This window comes from Phoca vitulina, unplaced genomic scaffold (assembly GCF_004348235.1).
Source record: "Phoca vitulina isolate PV1807 unplaced genomic scaffold, GSC_HSeal_1.0 scaffold16, whole genome shotgun sequence".
Lineage (NCBI taxonomy): Eukaryota > Metazoa > Chordata > Mammalia > Carnivora > Phocidae > Phoca > Phoca vitulina.
The window spans coordinates 5198853-5218932 of record NW_022589719.1 but is presented as its reverse complement, the minus strand read 5'-3'; the positions used below and the strand labels follow the sequence as shown (position 1 = coordinate 5218932).

Here is a 20080-nt window from a genome sequence, read left to right as displayed (position 1 = left end):
GTTACCTTCACATAATGGAAAAAAATGCTGATTCTTCAATAATTCTTTAATAATTTTTCAAAAGTCCCTTATTCTACTGAAACTTCCCTAATACCCTCACTCAGAAGTTCTCAGGGGACTTTAAGCTTCTTCCAGAAATATCTTTATACCTGTATTCTCTCTCTCACCTCCTTATATTTTGTTTAATTGATTTACCTGTTTGGTTTTTCTCTTGCTCTTCAATTAAAAATCTTCCAGGCAGTGTCCATATAATTTTACTGTACAGAGTATGTGTCAATTATTTTGTTTAGTCTATAAACATAATGATCATTTGTCAAAATAATAAACCTGAAATTTCAAAGAATTAATAGAAAGGAGTCAAATTAAAAAAAAAATTCAATTGATATATGTTCGCCATTAGTTTTTTTTTTTTTTAAGATTTTATTTATTTATTTGACAGAGAGATAGCACAAGTAGGGAGAGAGGCAGGGAGAGGGAGAAGCAAGCTTTTCACTGAGCAGGGAGCCCGATGGGGGGCTCGAACCCAGGACCCTGGGATCATGACCTGAGCCGAAGGCAGCCACTTAACCAACTGAGCCACCCAGGCGCCCCCACCATTAGGTTTTGCTGAAGTCAAAAACTGTCTCTAGTTATGAGTTTTCATCTTGCAGATTTTCAATACAATGAAAGTAAGTAGTAAATTTCATTACAAAGCTTACTTACATTTAGCAGATATTACTTCTGTAAGGTTGTATTTGTTTTAGAATTACTCTAGCCTATACACTTAGAAAATGAATATGATCCTATAAAAGTATCCCCCAGAAACAAAACATTTTGTTAGTCTTTATATGTATTTGTTATGAATAATTTATACTTTGATTTTGAAAGTGCTTCCTTCTTAAAGTCTAGATTTAAAAAAATTATCTAAGATTAAAAGTTAACTGATGATGCTTAGCGGTATAAATTAACCTATAATCCTTTCATTATTATACAACTGTGCTCATGTTGTTTGGTATGTGAGTTTGTGCATGCACCGGCAAATGTTCTTTATTTCCTATTTTATTTTATTTTATTTTTTAAGATTTTATTTATTTATTTGACAGAGAGAGACACAGCGAGAAAGGGAACACAAGCAGGGGGAGTGGGAGAGGGAGAGGCAGGCTTCCCGCTGAGCAGGGAGCCCGATGTGGGACTCCATCCCAGGACCCTGGGATCATGACCAGAGCCGAAGGCAGACGCTTTAACGACCGAGCCATCCAGGTGCCCCTGTTGCGGTCTTTAGATCTATTATTGCTAGTTAGGTGAATAGTGAGTGCATGCTTAACGACTGAGCTACCCAGGTGGCCTCTTTATTTCCTATTTTAATACTGATTTTAATGTTTGAAATATTCACCTTGTCTGAAATGATCCCTGGAAGTGTTTGACTAGAGTAATCTGACCCTCTCACTGAGCTCCAGTGAACAAGATATTATTATCCGGGACACCCAGTATTCTAGTAGCTCTGGTCTGCTGATATTTTCCACTATAAACAGGAAATCAAGAAGATTCACGCCTCAGGGAAACTATCATCAAGTCCGCTCATCTTAAATTCTTAAGTTTCTTAAGAACACTAGGAACATTAGTTGATTTTGGTTCAGCTCATGATGATCAGTCATGAGATTAAGCCCCTTGTTGGGCTCCTGGGCATGGAGCCTGCTTAAAATTCTCTCTTTCCTCTACCCATCCCCCCCCCACTTTCTCCCACTCCAAAAAGAAAAACCAACCAAACAAACAAAAAACACCACTCAGAAGAAAAACACATTAGACAGAAATTAAAATACAAGAGAATCATCAGAAAGTCATTTAAAATCTGTCTTGCTTTCCTTTCTTCTATGCATTCTTTGCACATGCACATCTGATAAACCATTTTAATGTCATAATCAGAGTCCTGATGATGAATGCTTAATACCAAGACATTCGTAAAGCCTATTTTTTTAAACTTGATATCAAGGTGGAAACCATTTAGGAATAATGTGAATAATGAGGCTCATCTATTGTTTAAGTGTCTCAAAAAATAAAAGGAAGGTATGGACAAACAAAAGAATGAGAGAAGGAAAAAGAGACAAGGAAAGTCTAAAGTGATTGATTTGGGATTCAAAATAAATCATAATTAGTGAGATTGATCAAGGAAAATGTATCATTAATTAGTCATGGTTTAAGAGTCCTAATTAACTAACTGCATTCAAGAAAAAAGGTGGAAATAGAAATGTGATGGAGGAATTGCAGAAAATAAAGTAGTCATATAACAAGACAAAGAAAATACGTATTTTATAGGGTTCTCAGAATTTAAAGGCTATAATGAAAGCTGTTCCAGCTTATTTCTGTTCAACTCTACATTACTTTAAGATGATCCTAAATAAATTTTTCATTCTAGATTGGCTCTTCCTATCATGAAGTCAATTTCTAGATAGCCTTCTTCTTCAGCTCCTGTAATGTCATTGGGTGGACAGATGAATTTATGAAATGAAAATTAATTTTTAATATTAGTCCAAGCAAAGTATAATTAGAGGAGAAAATGAACTGGAGAGGTATGAACTAATAACATTAACATATATATAAAAGTAGGGATTACCTACTCTTCGAAATTCTCAACAGTGCAATTCCTTTCCTTAGTACTTAACTAAAGGCCAAATTGGCATGTAATCAATACTCCAAAAGTTGTGGCAAATCCGTATGTGGGTTTGTGTCTATGCTTTGATTTATATAAAATTTGCCTGAAATATATCTTACCTCATTCTGGAGATCTCGAATCATTTTGCTCTTTCTTTCCATGTCAGTCTTTAAAAAATTAATCTGAAAATGAATGGAATATTATATAAGCACATTTTAAATTCATTCCTATGGCTTTTATAAATTTATTATCATGATTTTGAAGCATAATACAATGATTATCTCTTTATCAACAAATATTGAAAAAGAACAAAGGATTGAAATTTTCATTAACCAAACTTTCATGCCCAATTCATACATAGACCTACTGATTATAAAAAAGGCTTTTCTCATGTAGTAAAAGATTCATTTTTTTTTAAATTGAGAAACCATGCATATTATAACTGATTCTTTTACCTATGTAAACCTCAATTAGAAAAATGTGGTTTTTTAAAAAAAACAAAACAAAACAAACAACAACAAAAAGCTAGATTCTAGGGTTGGGCCTAGAAATCTCCATTCATAAAACACTCTGCAGGTAATTTTGACCTATAGCAGGTTGGAAAGCAATTGCATAGTGATATTCCTGGTCTCCAAAGCACAGAATGTTATAATACCGTACCAAAGAAATCATGATGTTTCCTTCTGAATTTGATATTGCTGGAATCTGTAAGCTTAGGTCAGTTGTTCAAACTGTATTTGCATAAACACAGCACCTCTGCTGCCTGAGTATATCTGCTTGAGTATTTTGAAAAAAAAAAAAAAAAAATTCAGTATAGCACAGTTGTTAAAATCTGAGACTTTATAGTCAGTGAGAGTTCACTCTGATAAAAAGTGACTTTATGATAGTGGATAAAATATTTAATGTCTCCAATTTTTAATTTTCTGGTAGTCACATTTTTTAAAAAATTAAAAGGAAACAGATAAAATTAATTTTACTAATATGTTTTATTTAATTCAATAAACTCAAAATATTATTATTTTGACATGTAATGGATTAATGATATAATTGACATTATTTTTTACAATATATCATTAAAATCCACTGTATGTTTTACACTAATAGCATATCTCAATTTGGACTAGCCATTTTATAATGCTCAATAGCCTTATGTAGCTAGTGTGTGTATATATATATTAGCAACAGTCTTAGAGGATCCCTGGAATGATACAAAAGAGACTGGTAATGTGGGTTATCTCTGGGGATAAACTGAATCAGTGGAAATCAAGTTTAGGAGTAAAATGAATTTTCACCATATATACAGATCTAAAAAAAAAAAAATAGTTCTGAAACATTTCAAACATAAACAAAAGACCAAGAAGTAATATGTAAAACGCCTCTGGGCCCAAACCTAAGAATAAACAAATATAAATATTTTGTCCAGTTTTCTTCAGACCTTGTAAAAAAATAGTTACACCTACTATTAAAGCCCCACCTAATTTTTCTTCCTTCACTCTCCAGAAGTTGATGTGTCTTAGTCTTGTGCATGTTTTTGTACGTTTTGCTTTCCTTGTAACAAATGTTAATGCCCCCTCTTTTCTGGATTGTATAGGGGTCCTTAAACCATTCCTTCAAATGGTAACAGAGATCTAAACCAATTCTGGATGGTCAAACTCCATATAAAACAAGCAGAAGCCTGAGAACTACCACGACCATCGTTTTGGTCATAATAATTTTCAAGTTAAATTTTAACTATGAAGATAATGACAGCAACCTGAAAACATAAATCACACTCTGTCCCATTGAGAAGATAGTTCGATTTGGTTGATAATGCAAAGGACTGGAGACGTGGTGCCGTTCAAAATTAGATATGTATGCAGCACAATAGGGTATGCCCCAATAAACAGCTTTTGCACCCATTTCTACTGCTGTGTACTGACTGCCTCAGCCTATAGATAACCAATCTTGTGGCTGGACCAGCCTTTGCGGTTCGTAGTATGATTGCAAGACACCCTCAGCGATATCATCAGGAAACTTTGAAAATAAAAAAAAAAAAAAAGGTTTATTACTTACAAGTCCTGGATATTACATGTCACACCTGGGGCCACACAGTGAGGCCATGGGTAGAAAGAGCCAGGGAGAGTGAAGGCCTGAGGTTCTGCTTTTATTGGGGTGGAGGGTAGGGGCCTAGGGTTTCCTGGGATCACTTTTTACTGGTGAATTTAAAAGACAAATTTGTAACATTTCAAAATTTCTAAAGTGCCTACATAGATGTAGTATAAGCTCCGGCAGCTGGCTTTTCTTTTTTGTGATGCAAGTGCTGACGTAAGCTTTGATTGTGAAGGCATCCACTTCAAGAGGGCTGCCTGAAATACACACAGGGCCAGCCACAAGACTAGCTGAAGACCCACGCCAGGTCCTCCCTGTCCCAGGCTTCAAGCTCCAAAATACCTCAGGTTCCTTTGTTTTGGAGATCTTGGTTGATTTCAGTAATTGACCATTTGGGCTGCTTGTTTTTTCTCTTATGTTTTAAATTTCCATTCTTATGTTTCATTTTTTTTTCATTCATTCAATGAAAGTTTATTATTTTTTTATTATGTTATGTTAATCACCATACATTACATCATTAGTTTTTGATGTAGTGTTCCATGATTGGTTGTTTGCGTATGACACCCAGTGCTCCATGCAGAACATGCCCTCTTTAATACCCATCACCAGGCTAACCCATCCTCCCACCCCCCTCCTCTCTAGAACCCTCAGTTTGATCTTGAAGTCATGAACTACTTAAAGCCACCTTGCTTATATTAATAACCTATTCTTTCATGGACCACTACTTTTCCCAAATCATCACATTTTGATACTATTCAGTATATGTTATACATAATTAACAAATTTTTAAAATGATTATTTTATTTTGACATCCAAACACATTACAAGGGGTTTTCTCACACATTACTTTAAAACAATCTTTAAAAGTAGCTAGAGCAGGTTTTCCTGTTTTTTGTTTTTTGTTTTTTTAAGTAAACTCTACATTCAACATGGGGCTCAAACTGATGACTGCGAGATCGAGTCGCCTGCTCTACCAACTGAGCCAGCCAGGTGTCCCAACAACTAACTTTAAGTAAAAACTGGGGCACCTAGCTGGCTCAGTCAGTAGAGTCAGCAACTCTTGATCTTGGGGTCGGGAGTTTGAGCCCCGCTTTGGACACAGAGTTTACTTAAAAATAAAAATAATAGAAATAATAAATAAAAAAATAAAGAGTATAATGAAAATATATTGCAATGTTAAGAATACAATTACTTAAATGTGAAACAAGGACAGAAAATCTTGAGAACGCAGTGTTCAAATATTCAAGAGCTAAAATATATTCAGAATATTCAAAAAGTATTAGCATTTTGAAACCATTAGTCTAGAATCCCAACAGCTTTCAACATCCCTGGCAAAATAAGCATTCCTGGTAGATAGTTATGAATTTCATTCTCAGAAACAGAAAATACCATTTGTTTACTCTGAACAAAGAATGTAAGAACATAGCAATTCTTTACTCTTAATGAGAGTCAAAGCTAGAAGCTAATTTTTGCCTTTAGACTAATTATGTCTCACTTAGGGCAAGTTAAGCCATAAAAATTAACAAGAGTAGTGAAATGCATCCAATGAACATTAATATCTTTAATTACTCTGGTTACAGAGAATGAGAGCTCATTCTTCCTTGCTGTCTGTTAGGAGTTTTCAGGAGGAACACAGGTTTGAAAGATATGCTATTCCATTATCTGCTTAGGGATAATAACAAATATTCACATGTTCATAAAAAGTTATTTTCCCACAGAATTAGTCATGACAGCTTTACTGCTTCTTCAATTTAATTTTTCTCAAGTTTCTTTTATATTTTTGTGATTTAAGTTTATCCTTTAAGTTTCATAACATTTTACTATAAACTTACCAAATGATGTATTTGTAACATTTTTACATAAAATACACAATCTGTTATTTTTATGGAAAAAGGCATAGTAAATAGTTATGTAATCAAGGGTAGCACATAAGATTATCAGCTCTTAAATCTAAAATAGCACCATGTTTGCAGAATTAAATCCAGTTTTTCCCCTCTCTTCGAGAGTGAACAATTACAATTATCTTTATCTCTCCTTACCCAACCTTCAATTACACCAACAGTCTAACAGAGAAAATAATAATTATTTACCAAAAAAAAAGTGTTTAAAAATACAAATCAGTTTAATTCTTAGTTAACCTAGAATTTTCAAATGGGGAGAACAAGCATAAAGCATTCTGTTTGAGTCTACCAAAATTTGGAAAAGGTAATTCCAGTACTATGAAATCTCTCTTCTAGATCCCACCAGATGCACATTTAAAAAAATAACCATTGTTTTTTTTTTTTTTTTTTTATGTTATGTTAGTCACCATACAGTACATCATTAGTTTTTGAGGTAGTGTTCCATGATTCATTGTTTGCCTATAACACCCATTGCTCCAAGCAATACGTGCCCTCTTTAATACCCATCACCGGGCTAACCCATCCCCCCACGGCCCTCCCCTCTACAACCTTCAGTTTGTTTCTCAGAGTCCATAGTCTCTCATGGTTCACCTCCTCCTCTGATTTCCCCCCCTTCATTTTTCCTTTCCTTCTCCCAATGTCCTCCATTGTTTTAATAATTATTTCTCAATCCCGTATTTGTTGAGGTTGTGGTCATCTCTTTCTAGACTCTGATGTAAAACATATTAGTCATTCAACTGCAAACACTGAACAATTACTCCTGGTGACATGCTTTTCAAAAACAAACTAACCAACCCAGAACCCTTAACCCCAGCCACCCCTTTGTATTGGCGTGTTCTCATAGGCCAAGCCACTATACACCTGCCCTAACCACCCCAGGGGTCAGGTACCCCCCAGACAACTAGGGGCAATCCCTATGCCCCAGAGCCTGCTGAGATCATTCATATTAACTCCTCCTAAGCCTGCTTCACCTGCCTCACACATTCTTTCCCACAGAAACCACAATAAATGCTCTTGCCCACAGTTTCTCACCTCCCTCTGCCTCATGACCTACCCGAGTACTTCCTTGGATAGTCACCTGTCACAAGGCATGCCACCCCCTTGAGAACTGTGAGAAATAAACTAAATTCTCAATGGTGGTCCATTTCCTGATCTGTTGGACCAACTGTACCTTAAATTTTCCATTAATATATTTTAAAATAGACTCAGGTCCTAGAAACAAGATAAAAGGTATACCCCATAAATGGTATATAAGATGGTTCTGGAGAATAAAGTAGAAATCTAGTGAGAAAATCTGGAGAGAGGTTTGATTCTCAAGCCTTGGGGTATGTCAGAATCACCTGGGGAGTTGATTAAACAGTCAGTGTATGGCCCCACCACTGAGAGATTCCTGTTCAGTAGATGAGGGATAGGGATACAGTAAAGAAAATGCAGTCACCGAGATCATAAAAATACTGGGTCAGCATTCATTCCAAGAAAAGATTTTTGTTGTATTTGATTATTAGGGGTCTTCTAGTTCCCAACCCTCATTTATTGATGAAAACAGAGGTCAAGAGTGGGACAAAAGTGCTGGTGTCAGCCCCAAACCAATGGATCCTGAATTATGGCATATAATGACCTTGCCTGTTTACTCAACTCCACAGGTGATTCTGACACACCCCAAGGCTTGAGAATCAAACTTCTCTCCAGATTTTCTCACTAGATTTCTACTTTATTCTCCAGAACCATCTTATATACCATTTATGGGGAGTGGACCTTTTTATCTTGTTTCTAGGACCTGAGTCTATTTTAAAAATAATTTCCCAGCCCCAAAGCAAACACAAAAAAATTAACATACTTACAGTAGCTTGTTGTTTTTCTGCTTTCTCAGTTGTCTCTTTAAGTTGATTTTGCAGGACCTCCTGGAGAGACTTCATTTGTTCTCTAGGAGAAAACAGAGAGCAAAAGAGAGACATAATTCTGTTATTTCTTATGTACATTATGAAAGGAGGCTTTGCTGTTGACATACATTTAGGAAACAACTAGAATTGTATGTAGGGACACAGTTAAGCATGCAGGATGTATCTGAGGATTCTAATAATAAAGTTTTCTCTCCCATGCAAGTACTAAAAGCAAGCCATATTTAAAGGAAATTGCCTTGCTATTGTGTCTTGTACGAATCCCACTGTGTGAATCATCTGTGAGCTGCATAATGTGTTAAATCAAATCAATGTAATAATTAGAGTTGAAAAGCTAATTTTAGTGACAGCATGCCAGGGTGTGAACATGCTGGTTAGAGAAAAAGTTGCCACAGACTTGCTGACAGGATAAAATTACAACTCCCCTTGGATGCTCCTAATTGATTAATTCTAAGGCAGTATACTTTAGACATCCTTTATAAGGCCTGAGACTTTTTTTATAAAAACGAAGAGAAAAGAGACTTATTTTGACCTTGAGGGCTGCCTCATTTATTGTGTCTAATAAAAGAAACACACGTCTGCATGCATATACACATTATGTCTCAAGCTCACTAATACATGTGGACCTTGTCTCACTTGTTAAAAAATGTAAGCATTATCCATAATTTTGCATTCCTCTCAAGGGTCTAAGATTGACTCATTTATGACAAATCATACTATCTTTGTGTGCCTCCATTTTATCACCTAAGCTACCACTTCCAAACGTTTTGATACCAGATGAGGATTAGTATGTACGTGTGTGTGTGTGTGTGTGTGTGTGTGTGTGTGTGTGTGTGTGTTTTATTCTGGCTACAGGAATAAACTTTTATTTTTTTTTTAAAGATTTTATTTATTTATTTGACAGAGAGAGACATAGTGAAAGAGGGAACACAAGCAGGGGGAGTGGGAGAGGGAGAAGCAGGCTTCCTGCTGAGCAGGGAGCCTGATGCGGGGCTCGATCCCAGGACCCTGGGACCATGACCTGAGCCGAAGACAGACGCTCAATGACTGAGCCACCCAGGCACCCCAGGAATAAACTCCTCTGAAGCAACAACAGCCAAACAGAAACCTTTCCTAGTCTTACCGGCAGAACTCAAACTAATTTAAAATTCCCAATCTAGTGCCAAAAGACTACCTCTGCAACCTTTGTGTGTAACCACACTACAGAGACTAGGCATAGGAGTGTACCCTTTTAGACCCATTTTCTTCATCTATAAAATGGGTACACTCATAGAGCTATCTGATAGGTTTGTAGTGAGGTTTAGATGACATAATGTAGGCAAAATGGCTTAGCACAATGCTTGGAAAATAATCACTTAATAAGTATGAGGTCTCTGTCACAACCACCAGGACCACTCTAGGTCCTAAGTTCATTCTTTGACCACCACATCCCACACAGCTGCAAGCTGTTCTTTCATCCATTGGGATTTAATGATGCTCCCAGATTTCTTACTCTAGAAACTCTTAGGTCCGAGTCTCAATTTCAGGATACTAGTGAGAGCTTGTATGATTGTTAAAATCAATTTGAACTTTGTCTGTCAAGGCAAACTATAATTGGAACAAGTTATAAAATAATTACAGTCACTGTGGTGATGGTTTATGTTTGCCCACGTGAAGCTTGTGACATGCTTTTGCTTAGAGCGGACTTAAGACTCAGCTTCCATTCCTTCCTCAAATAGGTATCACTTATCAGGATTGTTTCACATGTGGACACTTAAATTTAGACTTCTATCATTCTTTCTGCTATTTTCCACAAAGAGCATTTGTGGCATAATATAATGTAATAGTAATGTCTACATATGTTATAGGCTTACAATGCATCGGACACTCTTAGAAGGTTCACACGATGACATAATACTACAGAGAGAAAACCGAAACAGAGAAAGGTAGTGAAATTGTGTTCTAGAGCCTACGTGTTCAAACTCTAGAGTCATTACACTACCTTTATGGAGAGAGAGAGAAAAAGGAGGGGAAGAAAGAAGGGAGGGAAGGATGGAAGGATCTACATGCTATCCCTACCACTCAGATCTTCCACAAGCACTGAATGAAAACACAAACTATTGTATTTCTAACTAAAAAATTATAGTAAGATTTTATAATGATTATCATTTTATGATTATTTATGAAGTTTAAAATTATCATTTTATTAAATGATACAGATTTTTTAATTAAACTATGAAATACTATATATTTTATAAAAATAAAAATGAGTGTGTGTGTATGTGTGTATGTGTATCAAAAATTCCCACATCCTGACATCTATAGGCAATGTAGGGAACACAACAAAAATAAACTGTTAAGGTTGTTAACAAACACTGGAGAAGGGAGAGGATGCTGCACATTTTCACGTCAAGGCAAGCTATCAGAACGGTAAATATGATCTTTTGAACCTTCTGAACGTCTCTATATCCTCTTTTGCCTTCCAGGCTTATTGCTACACATTCTCACTGCTCTCCTGCTTTAGGTGCCCCCAATCTCTGCCTCACAGTCTTGCTAAGTTATACTCCTATGAACTTGCTCATGGGCCCCCTCCACCAACAGTCTTGCTAAGTTATACTCCTATGAGAGAGGACTCCTGACTCGCTCATGGGCCCCCTCCACCAACAGGGATTTACCCCAACTACTGCTACTACTCTAGGGTCCTATTTGGGATACTGAGCTGAGTCTTCAATTCTAAAGAACTGGTGGGCCCCACTGACACCTATGATAGGCTGCTCAGTGTTGAGCACATTTCTGCACAGAATTTCGTTACAAGGGATTTGAAAGGGCAGCTGCTTCATACATCTTCATATCAAATTATAAATATAAAAAACACACTCACCCAAATCACACTACAGGAAGGCATTTTTTTCAAGTGGTTACCAACTTGTATTATAAAAACATCTAAGATGGACCACTTGCCACTATCCCGCATATTCTTTTTGTTTTCAGAGAACATGATATTTTACAATCCTTTGGTACACAGAGTCTAAAACTGCCTTCTAGGAATCTCCATCCACCAACCACCATAGGGAATAAAATGTCTTTTTTTTTTAAGATTTTATTTATTTATTTGAGAGAGAGAGAATGAGACAGAGAGCATGAGAGGGAGGAGGGTCAGAGGGAGAAGCAGACTCCCTGCCAAGCAGGGAGCCCGATGCGGGACTCGATCCCGGGACTCCAGGATCATGACCTGAGCCGAAGGCAGTCGCTTAACCAACTGAGCCACCCAGGCGCCCGGGAATAAAATGTCTTATCACTTTTTTCTAAGTTTTCAGACACTTTAGGTTACCCTCCTATCCCCCAAGTCTCCATTTTGTGGGTACACACTCTTCCTCCTCATATGGTATGGTTTAGATCTGGTCCTCTGCTATGAATATTATCTAGGCTGTCGAAATATTTCTGAAAATGTAACACTCAAGAGTCAACACAACATTTTGTGCTTGCTCGCTCTCTCCCACCCACGTGCGCACACAAAAATATGCACACACACTCCTTTCTCAGTCTCAACAGAAAGGCATTCTTTGCTCTCTCTGCATGGTTGTATATGGCCACCCCATAACCTCTGAGTTTACTTACTTACAGTCTGGTTCCAGCTACACAGGGAGACTGATTAGATGTCTCTTGGTTACAATTCCAAGAGGGAAATTCTAACTGATTTGGTTTTGTCTTGGTGATCACCTCTGAGCCTATTAACTGTTGAGTGATGTTGGAGTCATATAAAATAAGCATGACTTCTTGAGACCACTCCTGCAGGTAAGTGTCAGATGGCAAGCATCCCAGAGGACGAGGGGTTATTAAGAGCGGGATGTACAGCCAAATGGCATCTACAACACAGTGCACTGTTTCAGACTCAGATAATACTTCTAAATTTGCAATTAGTCAATATTTTTTTATATTTCAAAATAATATTCTTTTTCTTTTATGGTTTATTAGTATCTCTTCTTTTCAAAATGAGATACACAGCCTGCTTCACCTTCAGGTAACCATGATTTTTATATATCTCTTTCTAAGTAATCAACAAAAATTAATATATCAAATGTCATATCCTTTTGAGAAATTACCTATTATTAGAATTTACTGAATTTTCTATTTTGACTTTGTGTGCATTATACAAGTTACACATTTTAAACAAATTTTCAAATTCTGGGGGTGCCTGGGTGGCTCAGTTGTTAAGCGTCTGCCTTTGGCTCAGTTCATGATCCCAGGGGCCTGGGATCGAGCCCCGCATTGGGCTCCCTGCTCAGCGGGGAGCCTGCTTCTTCCTCTCCCTCTCCCCCTGCTTGTGTTCCCTCTCTCATTGTCTCTCTCTCTCTGTCATTTAAATAAACAAAATCTTAAAAAAAATAAAAAATAAACAAGTTTTCAAATTCTGGATAAAACATTAAAATCGTGATATCAAAATATCTGCTCCATTCCGTCCTTTCATTGAAAGACTTGGCCCAACATCTGGTAGTTTGTATACCATACCAAATGTGTAGATGATAATCTGAAATTCTTAATAATCCTAACCATGTTTTTTTTTTTTTTTCTTGTTTCTCTGGATATTTTGTGTGTCATGTAGAAACAGCTAAACAGATTTTAGGATGGTATCAGCAAACTAAACGAATAGGCTTTTCCTTATCCACATCATGCACAAGCCTGTCTCCTCATCTGCGTCTCCACAGCAGTGAAGACAGACTTGATTCCTCTTTCACTCCATGGTTCTCACTGCTGAGATCACCCTGTCCTGTCCTCCAAGCCAGCTTTCCTCAACCTTTCCCTCCACACTGAACAATGTTTGCAGAGTAATCCTCCTAAAATACTTTATGTCATGCTCTTACAGAACTACCTAAAATGGGTTCTCTACTGCTAGTGGCTGAAGTCCATTCTGGACCAAGATTTAGAAGTTTTTCTCTCTGGTTCTGGTCATACACATATACAGCTTCATTTGCTGATCGGCCCTAACTCACTCGGTCTTCCTCGGTCACGGCAACCTGCTCAGTGGAGCTGTGCATCTGTCGTGCGGAAGACACTTCCATTCTGATTTTATTATCCTCTCCTGCCATGGAATGCTCTACAAAAAGTCATCATTTTCAGTGTCTCTTGGTTCATTTTGACTAGTTATTTCTATTTGAAATGCGGTTTATAATTCTCCGACACTAATTCAATGAACCAGGGATACTTGTGTAACATTGAACATAGGTGCTTTATTTCAAACCAATAAAATCACTTAAAATGATCTATTTTGGGGAAGATGTTTGGACAATATTTTATGCAAGCTCTTTAATACTGAACTTTGAAGAGAATTTCATGTTCAAGAAATAATAATTTCATTTAAATAATAAAAAGAGTCAATACAGGACACTCAGTTTGATATTTCTAATGTGTCATCAGCTTGATCCAAACACACATCAATGATAGGTTTCTGGGTCAAAAGGCGAGGGCAGTGGAGAAGATACAAGGCAGCAAGAAAGGACTACATAGCATAGTGTGCTTAAGCTTTTTAGCAGCTTAATGCTTTGTGATCAGTGAACTAACATGAACGGGTGTGGCTACTGGGTAAGACACCGCAGAGCAAATTCCACTTACACAACTCTCATCAACTCATTTAAGCCCTCTGAACAACTTCCTATCTATTAAATAGTGATAATCATATCTACTTTAAAAGCTAATTGTGAGGGTCAAATGGGAAAATAGATATAAAGCATCTGACAGAGCCTCTAATAAGTGTATAAAAAATGCTAGCTTGTTTCTACCTTAAAACAGCTTTTTTTTTCCTTTGAGAGGCAATTTCAAATCATATAGCTTTTTATACTGCATAGAAATCTATCGCACAATACACTGTCTTCAAAAAAACACAATCCAACACTAATAAGATTACACTAATTCTACTCATATTGTTGGTAACATTACCCCATTCGTCACCACCCCCACCATTACCACCAGGATCAAGTTTTGATACTATTACATATGGCCCACTGAGATTAGTGTTATTGCATCTGTCTATTGATGGGCAGACTTCTCAGGGTCTATCTTCCTAGGATAATAGGGGAAAATACTACAGATCCATAAACATTCTGTGATCTGCAGACAAAGCAGCATAGCATCACGATCACTATGCACAATTTCCAGCCCCACCATAGATTTACTGTATACAAACCTGCATTTCAATAAGATTCTGATGCCTTCAAGTGTAAGTAAGAAGATAAGTGAATTAATGCATTTAGAATGACCTGATTTTTGTGAAATTTCTGAATGGAGTTTGACACTCTGGGGAAAAAAAGAACCGAGAAAATGAAAAGAAAGCGCAGTCTTACCTTTGTCTCTGACCTATTTCCAGAAGCTTCTCAACATCAGTTTTGGAAGATTTCTCATCATTTTTCAAAGACTGATAAGAAAAGTGGGAAAAGAAAATCTTATTCAAGTGATAAATTGAGGCTCACTTTACTTTTGTCTCTATGGCACAGCTGTGACTGCTCTTAGGCCCTGAAACAAGAATATGCAAATGAGGCCACAGTGATCCTCATGGCTCTAAGGATGCACACGGGGATTTACGACACCAAGCACAGGTGCTACCCAGGGGTGAAAGGGAATAAGCCGAGTCTCAGCCTTTAGAGGTTCGATGGAGGGGAAAATGCTCTCCAATATCTAGGTCTCTTTACAAGTCAGTATAAAACACATCTTCTGCTCTCCAGCTGAAGTTTCATTGTGTTCTCTGCAGGCATGTCAAAACAGCTCTGGCATAGTTTCTACAAATTCAAACGGACATAAAAGACCTCTCTGAATCAGCTAAGTAATAACATAATTCAAGATCAAAGCAGCCCAAAAGCATGTACCTCTTTGGTCTTGTCTATTTATTATTAATGAGTAATGCAGCAGACTACACAGAAAAACTAGGGCTATGTAAAATTGTAACTGCTCTGACAAGATAGGGTATTAAGGGGAAAAAAAATAAAGTACCACCTCAGTCATTAGTGTTTATTTACTCTGGCAAATTCAACATCCACAGACCGTGACTTCAAGCAGAAAAGCCCACTGAGCTATTCTCATTACAGAATCTGTCCCATTAAGTCTTCCCTAAGAACTTTCTTATTTATACTCAATAAACTATTTACCAGGGTAACCTATTAGAAGCTGAAACTGAGGAGCAGTGATACTGTTTGCGGGAAGAGCAGTGGTGGCAGGCAGAAAACTGACAATCTTAGGAATGGCAAATACTTTGTTTACTTAATATCTATTTAACAAATATCTATCATGAATTATGCAAAGTCCTGTGCAGAGGCATAGTGTCTGCCTTCACAAATTTTATAGTCTAATGCTAAAATCAGGCAATTTTCATATAGCAAAATCAGTAGTCTGATTGGGATGTGATGGGCTGCATAAGAGAAACTTCTTTCCGGGTGCCTGGGTGGCTCAGTTAGTTGGTTAAGCGTCTGCCTTCGGCGAAGGTCATGATCCCAGGGTCCTGGGATCAAGCCCCATATCTACAGCCTGGAGCAGGTCACAAAATCTGCCCTTTGACTTCCTTAGGTGAAAAACCGGGATGAGATTTTTGAAGCGTCTACTTTAGACAGTTACTGGAAAACTCAGAGGACAAAACAGATGTGGAAAAACACTTGATGAAAAGTGCAATATAATATGCTTACTCATTTATTGACCATATCCTATATTCTGGGCATTCTGAAGGAAACCAGGATCAAGCAGATGACTGTTTTCAAGGAACTTAAAATAAAAAAACAAACAAATGGAAAAGAACATGAGATGCAGAAACGGAAAGGGTAGATACAGACAGGAGTCAGCAAAGTATATCTCAGTAGAAGAGCCAAAGTGTCCTTATTATTTACCCAGGAATGTCCAGGGAAGTGAGGTATACTTGGAAATTATTCTTGGTTCCTTTAAGGATGCTAAAGGTTGAGACACCTACTAATTAATCAACATAATGCTTCTTGGCCGACCTGCGTTACCATCCGTTACCATCCCATCCAGGGACTATGGTTACAGAGAAGACTATAACAAGACTTTCAAAGCTCCTGTCGTCATGAAGTCCCACTGGGGGAAAAATGTAGAATGGGCTATGTTTAATCACTATGAGTTTAAAACCTAGAATCAGTATTTATTAGATGAATGACTGGGCACTTCCTTGGCCTATTTGAGTCTTGTTTCCTCATTTTATGAGTAAAATTTTGTGAAGAGGTTGCTAAGAGGATTTAATGAGATCAAAAATGAAAAATACCTTGCACACTGGCTGACAGGAAATGGAAAAAGAAAGGCATTTTAAAAATTGCAACTACATTCAGTAGTACAATTGTTACCCTTTTAAGAAACATGATTCTATGAAATTATACATTGTTATCAAGCAATTTTCCAGATTGTGATTGGGTGTCTTAACTTAGGCTCCCTGTATAGAGACGAGTGTCCTGGTCACACATGGGCATCTCACCATATGCATGAAACAGTTTCAAAGCGTCAGGTGTTCCATCCCCCTGAGAAGGTGCAAGTGTACTGAACATTTGCAGCCTCAGCTGGCGAATTTCTACTTAATGATAAGGTGCAACTCTGGGATCAGCTTCCTCCAAAAATTCACTTAGTCCCCCTTTCATCCGAGTTAGGGCTTCCCTGACGTTCTGTATATTCTTCCACCGTAGCACTGTCCTTACCCTGCTACCTGTCTCTGTGTTCTAATGGAGTATGGGGTGGTTTTTCTGCTCTTATTTTTATGTTCGAGTTGTAACATAACTTCTAGAACAAGAGCTGGGGCACTGGGCTCCTATAGCTGCTCTGCCACCGAACTCTCTCTGTGTCCTCTATAGTTTCTTAACCCTTCTCTAAGTCTTGTTTTCTCACCAACAAGATGAAACTACTAATAACCATAGCACAGTTTTCATGTAAAAAATAAAGATTGTACAAAGAATACCTAACGCAAGACCTTGACCATGTTCAGTAAGCTGTCGTGGCTATGGATACCATCATCATCATCATCTTCATCATCATCATCATCATCTTCAAGGAACAGAAAGCTAAGGACAACACTGACTCCACATGGTTCAGAAACATAGTTTTGTGCAGTAACTAATACACAGGCTCTGTATTTAAACTCTGGCTTCCCTTGTGACATTCAAAAATAACTTATCTTTTCTAAGCATAATCCCTCATGTATAACAAGAAAAAAAAACACATTAATAGTATCTTTCTCACAGATAGATTATGAAAATTAAAATTATGTCCTCAAAAAATTCAGTTTTCAATCAAATACCAAAATATCCGATATTTCAGAAAATTTTTCTTATCAGATATAGATCTTGTCTTTGGCTTTTGATGGAGATTTCACTGAGTATTAATACATTTTCATAGATGACTCTTGCCTTTCTAAGACATTTTCTCATTTTAGTAATGAGGATTATTAAAGAATCTTGAGTATTCTCCTTTGTGGAATTTAAGATTCTCTTCTAGAGATCATTCCTATATTCATTCAACTCTTGGTCATAATTAGTTTTCATCATTTTATAATATAAAAAACACAGGGGTCAAATTGATCTTAGAAGCTATGAGAGACTGATGGCCTTGCCAAGCACATAATTTTCTCCTTTCTAAATTTGCAAACCACAGATGCCCAGACTGCATTTCAAATGACATTTCTTTTCAAAGCTCATATGATAATAAATAAATCCTCTGGTCAAACCCAGAACCATATTCAAAACTGGTAAAAAATGCAGGAGTCTTTAATGTTAATCTACCGAGACAAACCGAGTGACTCCTCAGCCTTTGCTGCCAGGAAAATTAGTTTTCATCTCACCTGAAAGTTGACTTTAATTCCACCAAGTTCTCTTGATGTCTTTGTCAGCTGATGGAGGATGTTGCTTCGTTCCCTAAAGACTTCTTTCAGCTGCTTTTCTAGCTCTTCATAGTCCTGTCTAACACAGAAAAAAATCGCATGAGAGCCCCTCAAAAGCTTCCACGGGGCTTCAGCCTCTTTAAATACAATCACAGGCCCTTGCATTTCAAGCAAAATCTAGATTAACTGAAACCTTAATTACTAGGATGTTTTGTTTTCCTCTTTCACCTAAAAGGAGAAAACTGAAAACCAGTCTTATAACAAAGGTTTTATTTTTTTAATTGAGGGCTCTCTAGGCTACAGAGAATTTCCAGAACTATACTATCTTTGATAGGCTTAAGATAGTTTATCAGGTACCTCTTGGAAAACAGATATTTTCCATGACATCACCATTCTTTTTCCTAAGGTCTTTGACATTTTATAGCAGAAGATATGATTTGAACCAAAGTATTTCAAATACATAGGTTCTGACACTGGGGAGACATACTTGGGGGTACAGCCAGGGCAGAACATAGGGGTCTTGCTTCATCTCTGGTAGGTAGGGAAGGAAGTCCATAGAAAAGACAGCCCTTCCGAAACATGTCTAAGAATTTCTATTGCTATTAAAGAGGTAATGGAAGAAACAAATTATCTATAAAATCAGTAAATAAATACAGTAATTTGAGTAAAATTTGAACAGACTTAACAATTTTCATGAAGGAAAGACTTATTTAACGCCATATCATCTATGTGTATTTTTTTCTTACTTTTCTCATATGGTCTTTGTAAGACCGTATTGTAATTCTCATTTTGTAGACATAAAAGAATTGAGCTCAGAAGGATCAAGTTACTACCCTAAGATCCTATTCAAGTAATGTATGAGCAAATAGGATGTGTTTGTGTATATTTATGTATGTTATGGCAAGTGTGCAAGTGTGTGTGTGTGTGTGTGTGTGTGTGTGTGTGTGTGTGTGTAGGGAAAATGTAGACAAGGAAAATGATGGTTGTCAGGGCAACTGATAGGGGGAGGTTAAAATGATCAACTGGAGTACATAGGAGAGTTGCTCCATGTATGGAAGACTTCCTGGAAAAAGTAATATAATATATAAGGTACTCTGGGAAAGAGAATTAGAAATTAGCTATATGAAAGGGGAAGGTACGTGTAAATACTAATAAAAATGAGCTCATTGAATTTTTTAAAAGTGACTATATATCAGAAGATTGGAGTCCTAATGGGAGGGGGTGGTCAGGATTTACTGCTAAAATGAGGGTATGGACAGCATGAGCAAACAGATGCAACACACTTAAGTGACAGGGGAGTTTTGACAATTGTTTGGAAAATAGGTGTAAGTAACTAAACAGGGAGTAATGTGGTTGGATTTATGTTTTGTAAAGATTTCCCTGGCTAAAAACTGGAGAGTGAACTAGAGGGTGGGGGGCGGTGGGGCGGTGGGGCGGTGGGGGGTGGACTTGGAGAAAGGGAGGCTGGTAAGGAACTTACCATGGCAATAGTCAGGGAAAAGGTTGTGGTGGCCTAAATTAGATTAGAAACTGCAGAGACAGTGAAGCTTGGACTGATTTCAGCAAAACATGCAAAATTGAATCAATAATACATAACATTCTTTCAAATGTCTTTTGTCTGTTATGGGGAAAGAGTGTCAGGGTGCTGGTTATTAATGGTGCCATGTTTCTGGATGAAGCAACTGTTGGACAGAGCCCTTTACTGAGAGAGAAGTCATGGGAAGAATAGTTT

At 37.2% G+C, this 20080-nt stretch overlaps 1 protein-coding gene across 2 annotated transcripts in view; it reads right to left on the bottom strand.

The window, feature by feature from the left end:
* LUZP2 (leucine zipper protein 2) overlaps positions 1–20080 on the bottom strand; it is a 467078-nt gene that overhangs the window by 237494 nt on the left and 209504 nt on the right. Inside the window, exons 2-5 of one of the 2 annotated variants that reach the window (XM_032413845.1) lie at positions 18310–18427; positions 14834–14904; positions 8460–8541; positions 2749–2811 (exon numbers count right to left, since the gene is read on the bottom strand). In XM_032413845.1, coding sequence (XP_032269736.1) covers positions 2749–2811; positions 8460–8541; positions 14834–14904; positions 18310–18427 — 334 coding nt within the window. The remainder of the gene's footprint in view (positions 1–2748; positions 2812–8459; positions 8542–14833; positions 14905–18309; positions 18428–20080) is intronic. The other variant, XM_032413846.1, reaches the window with a different exon arrangement.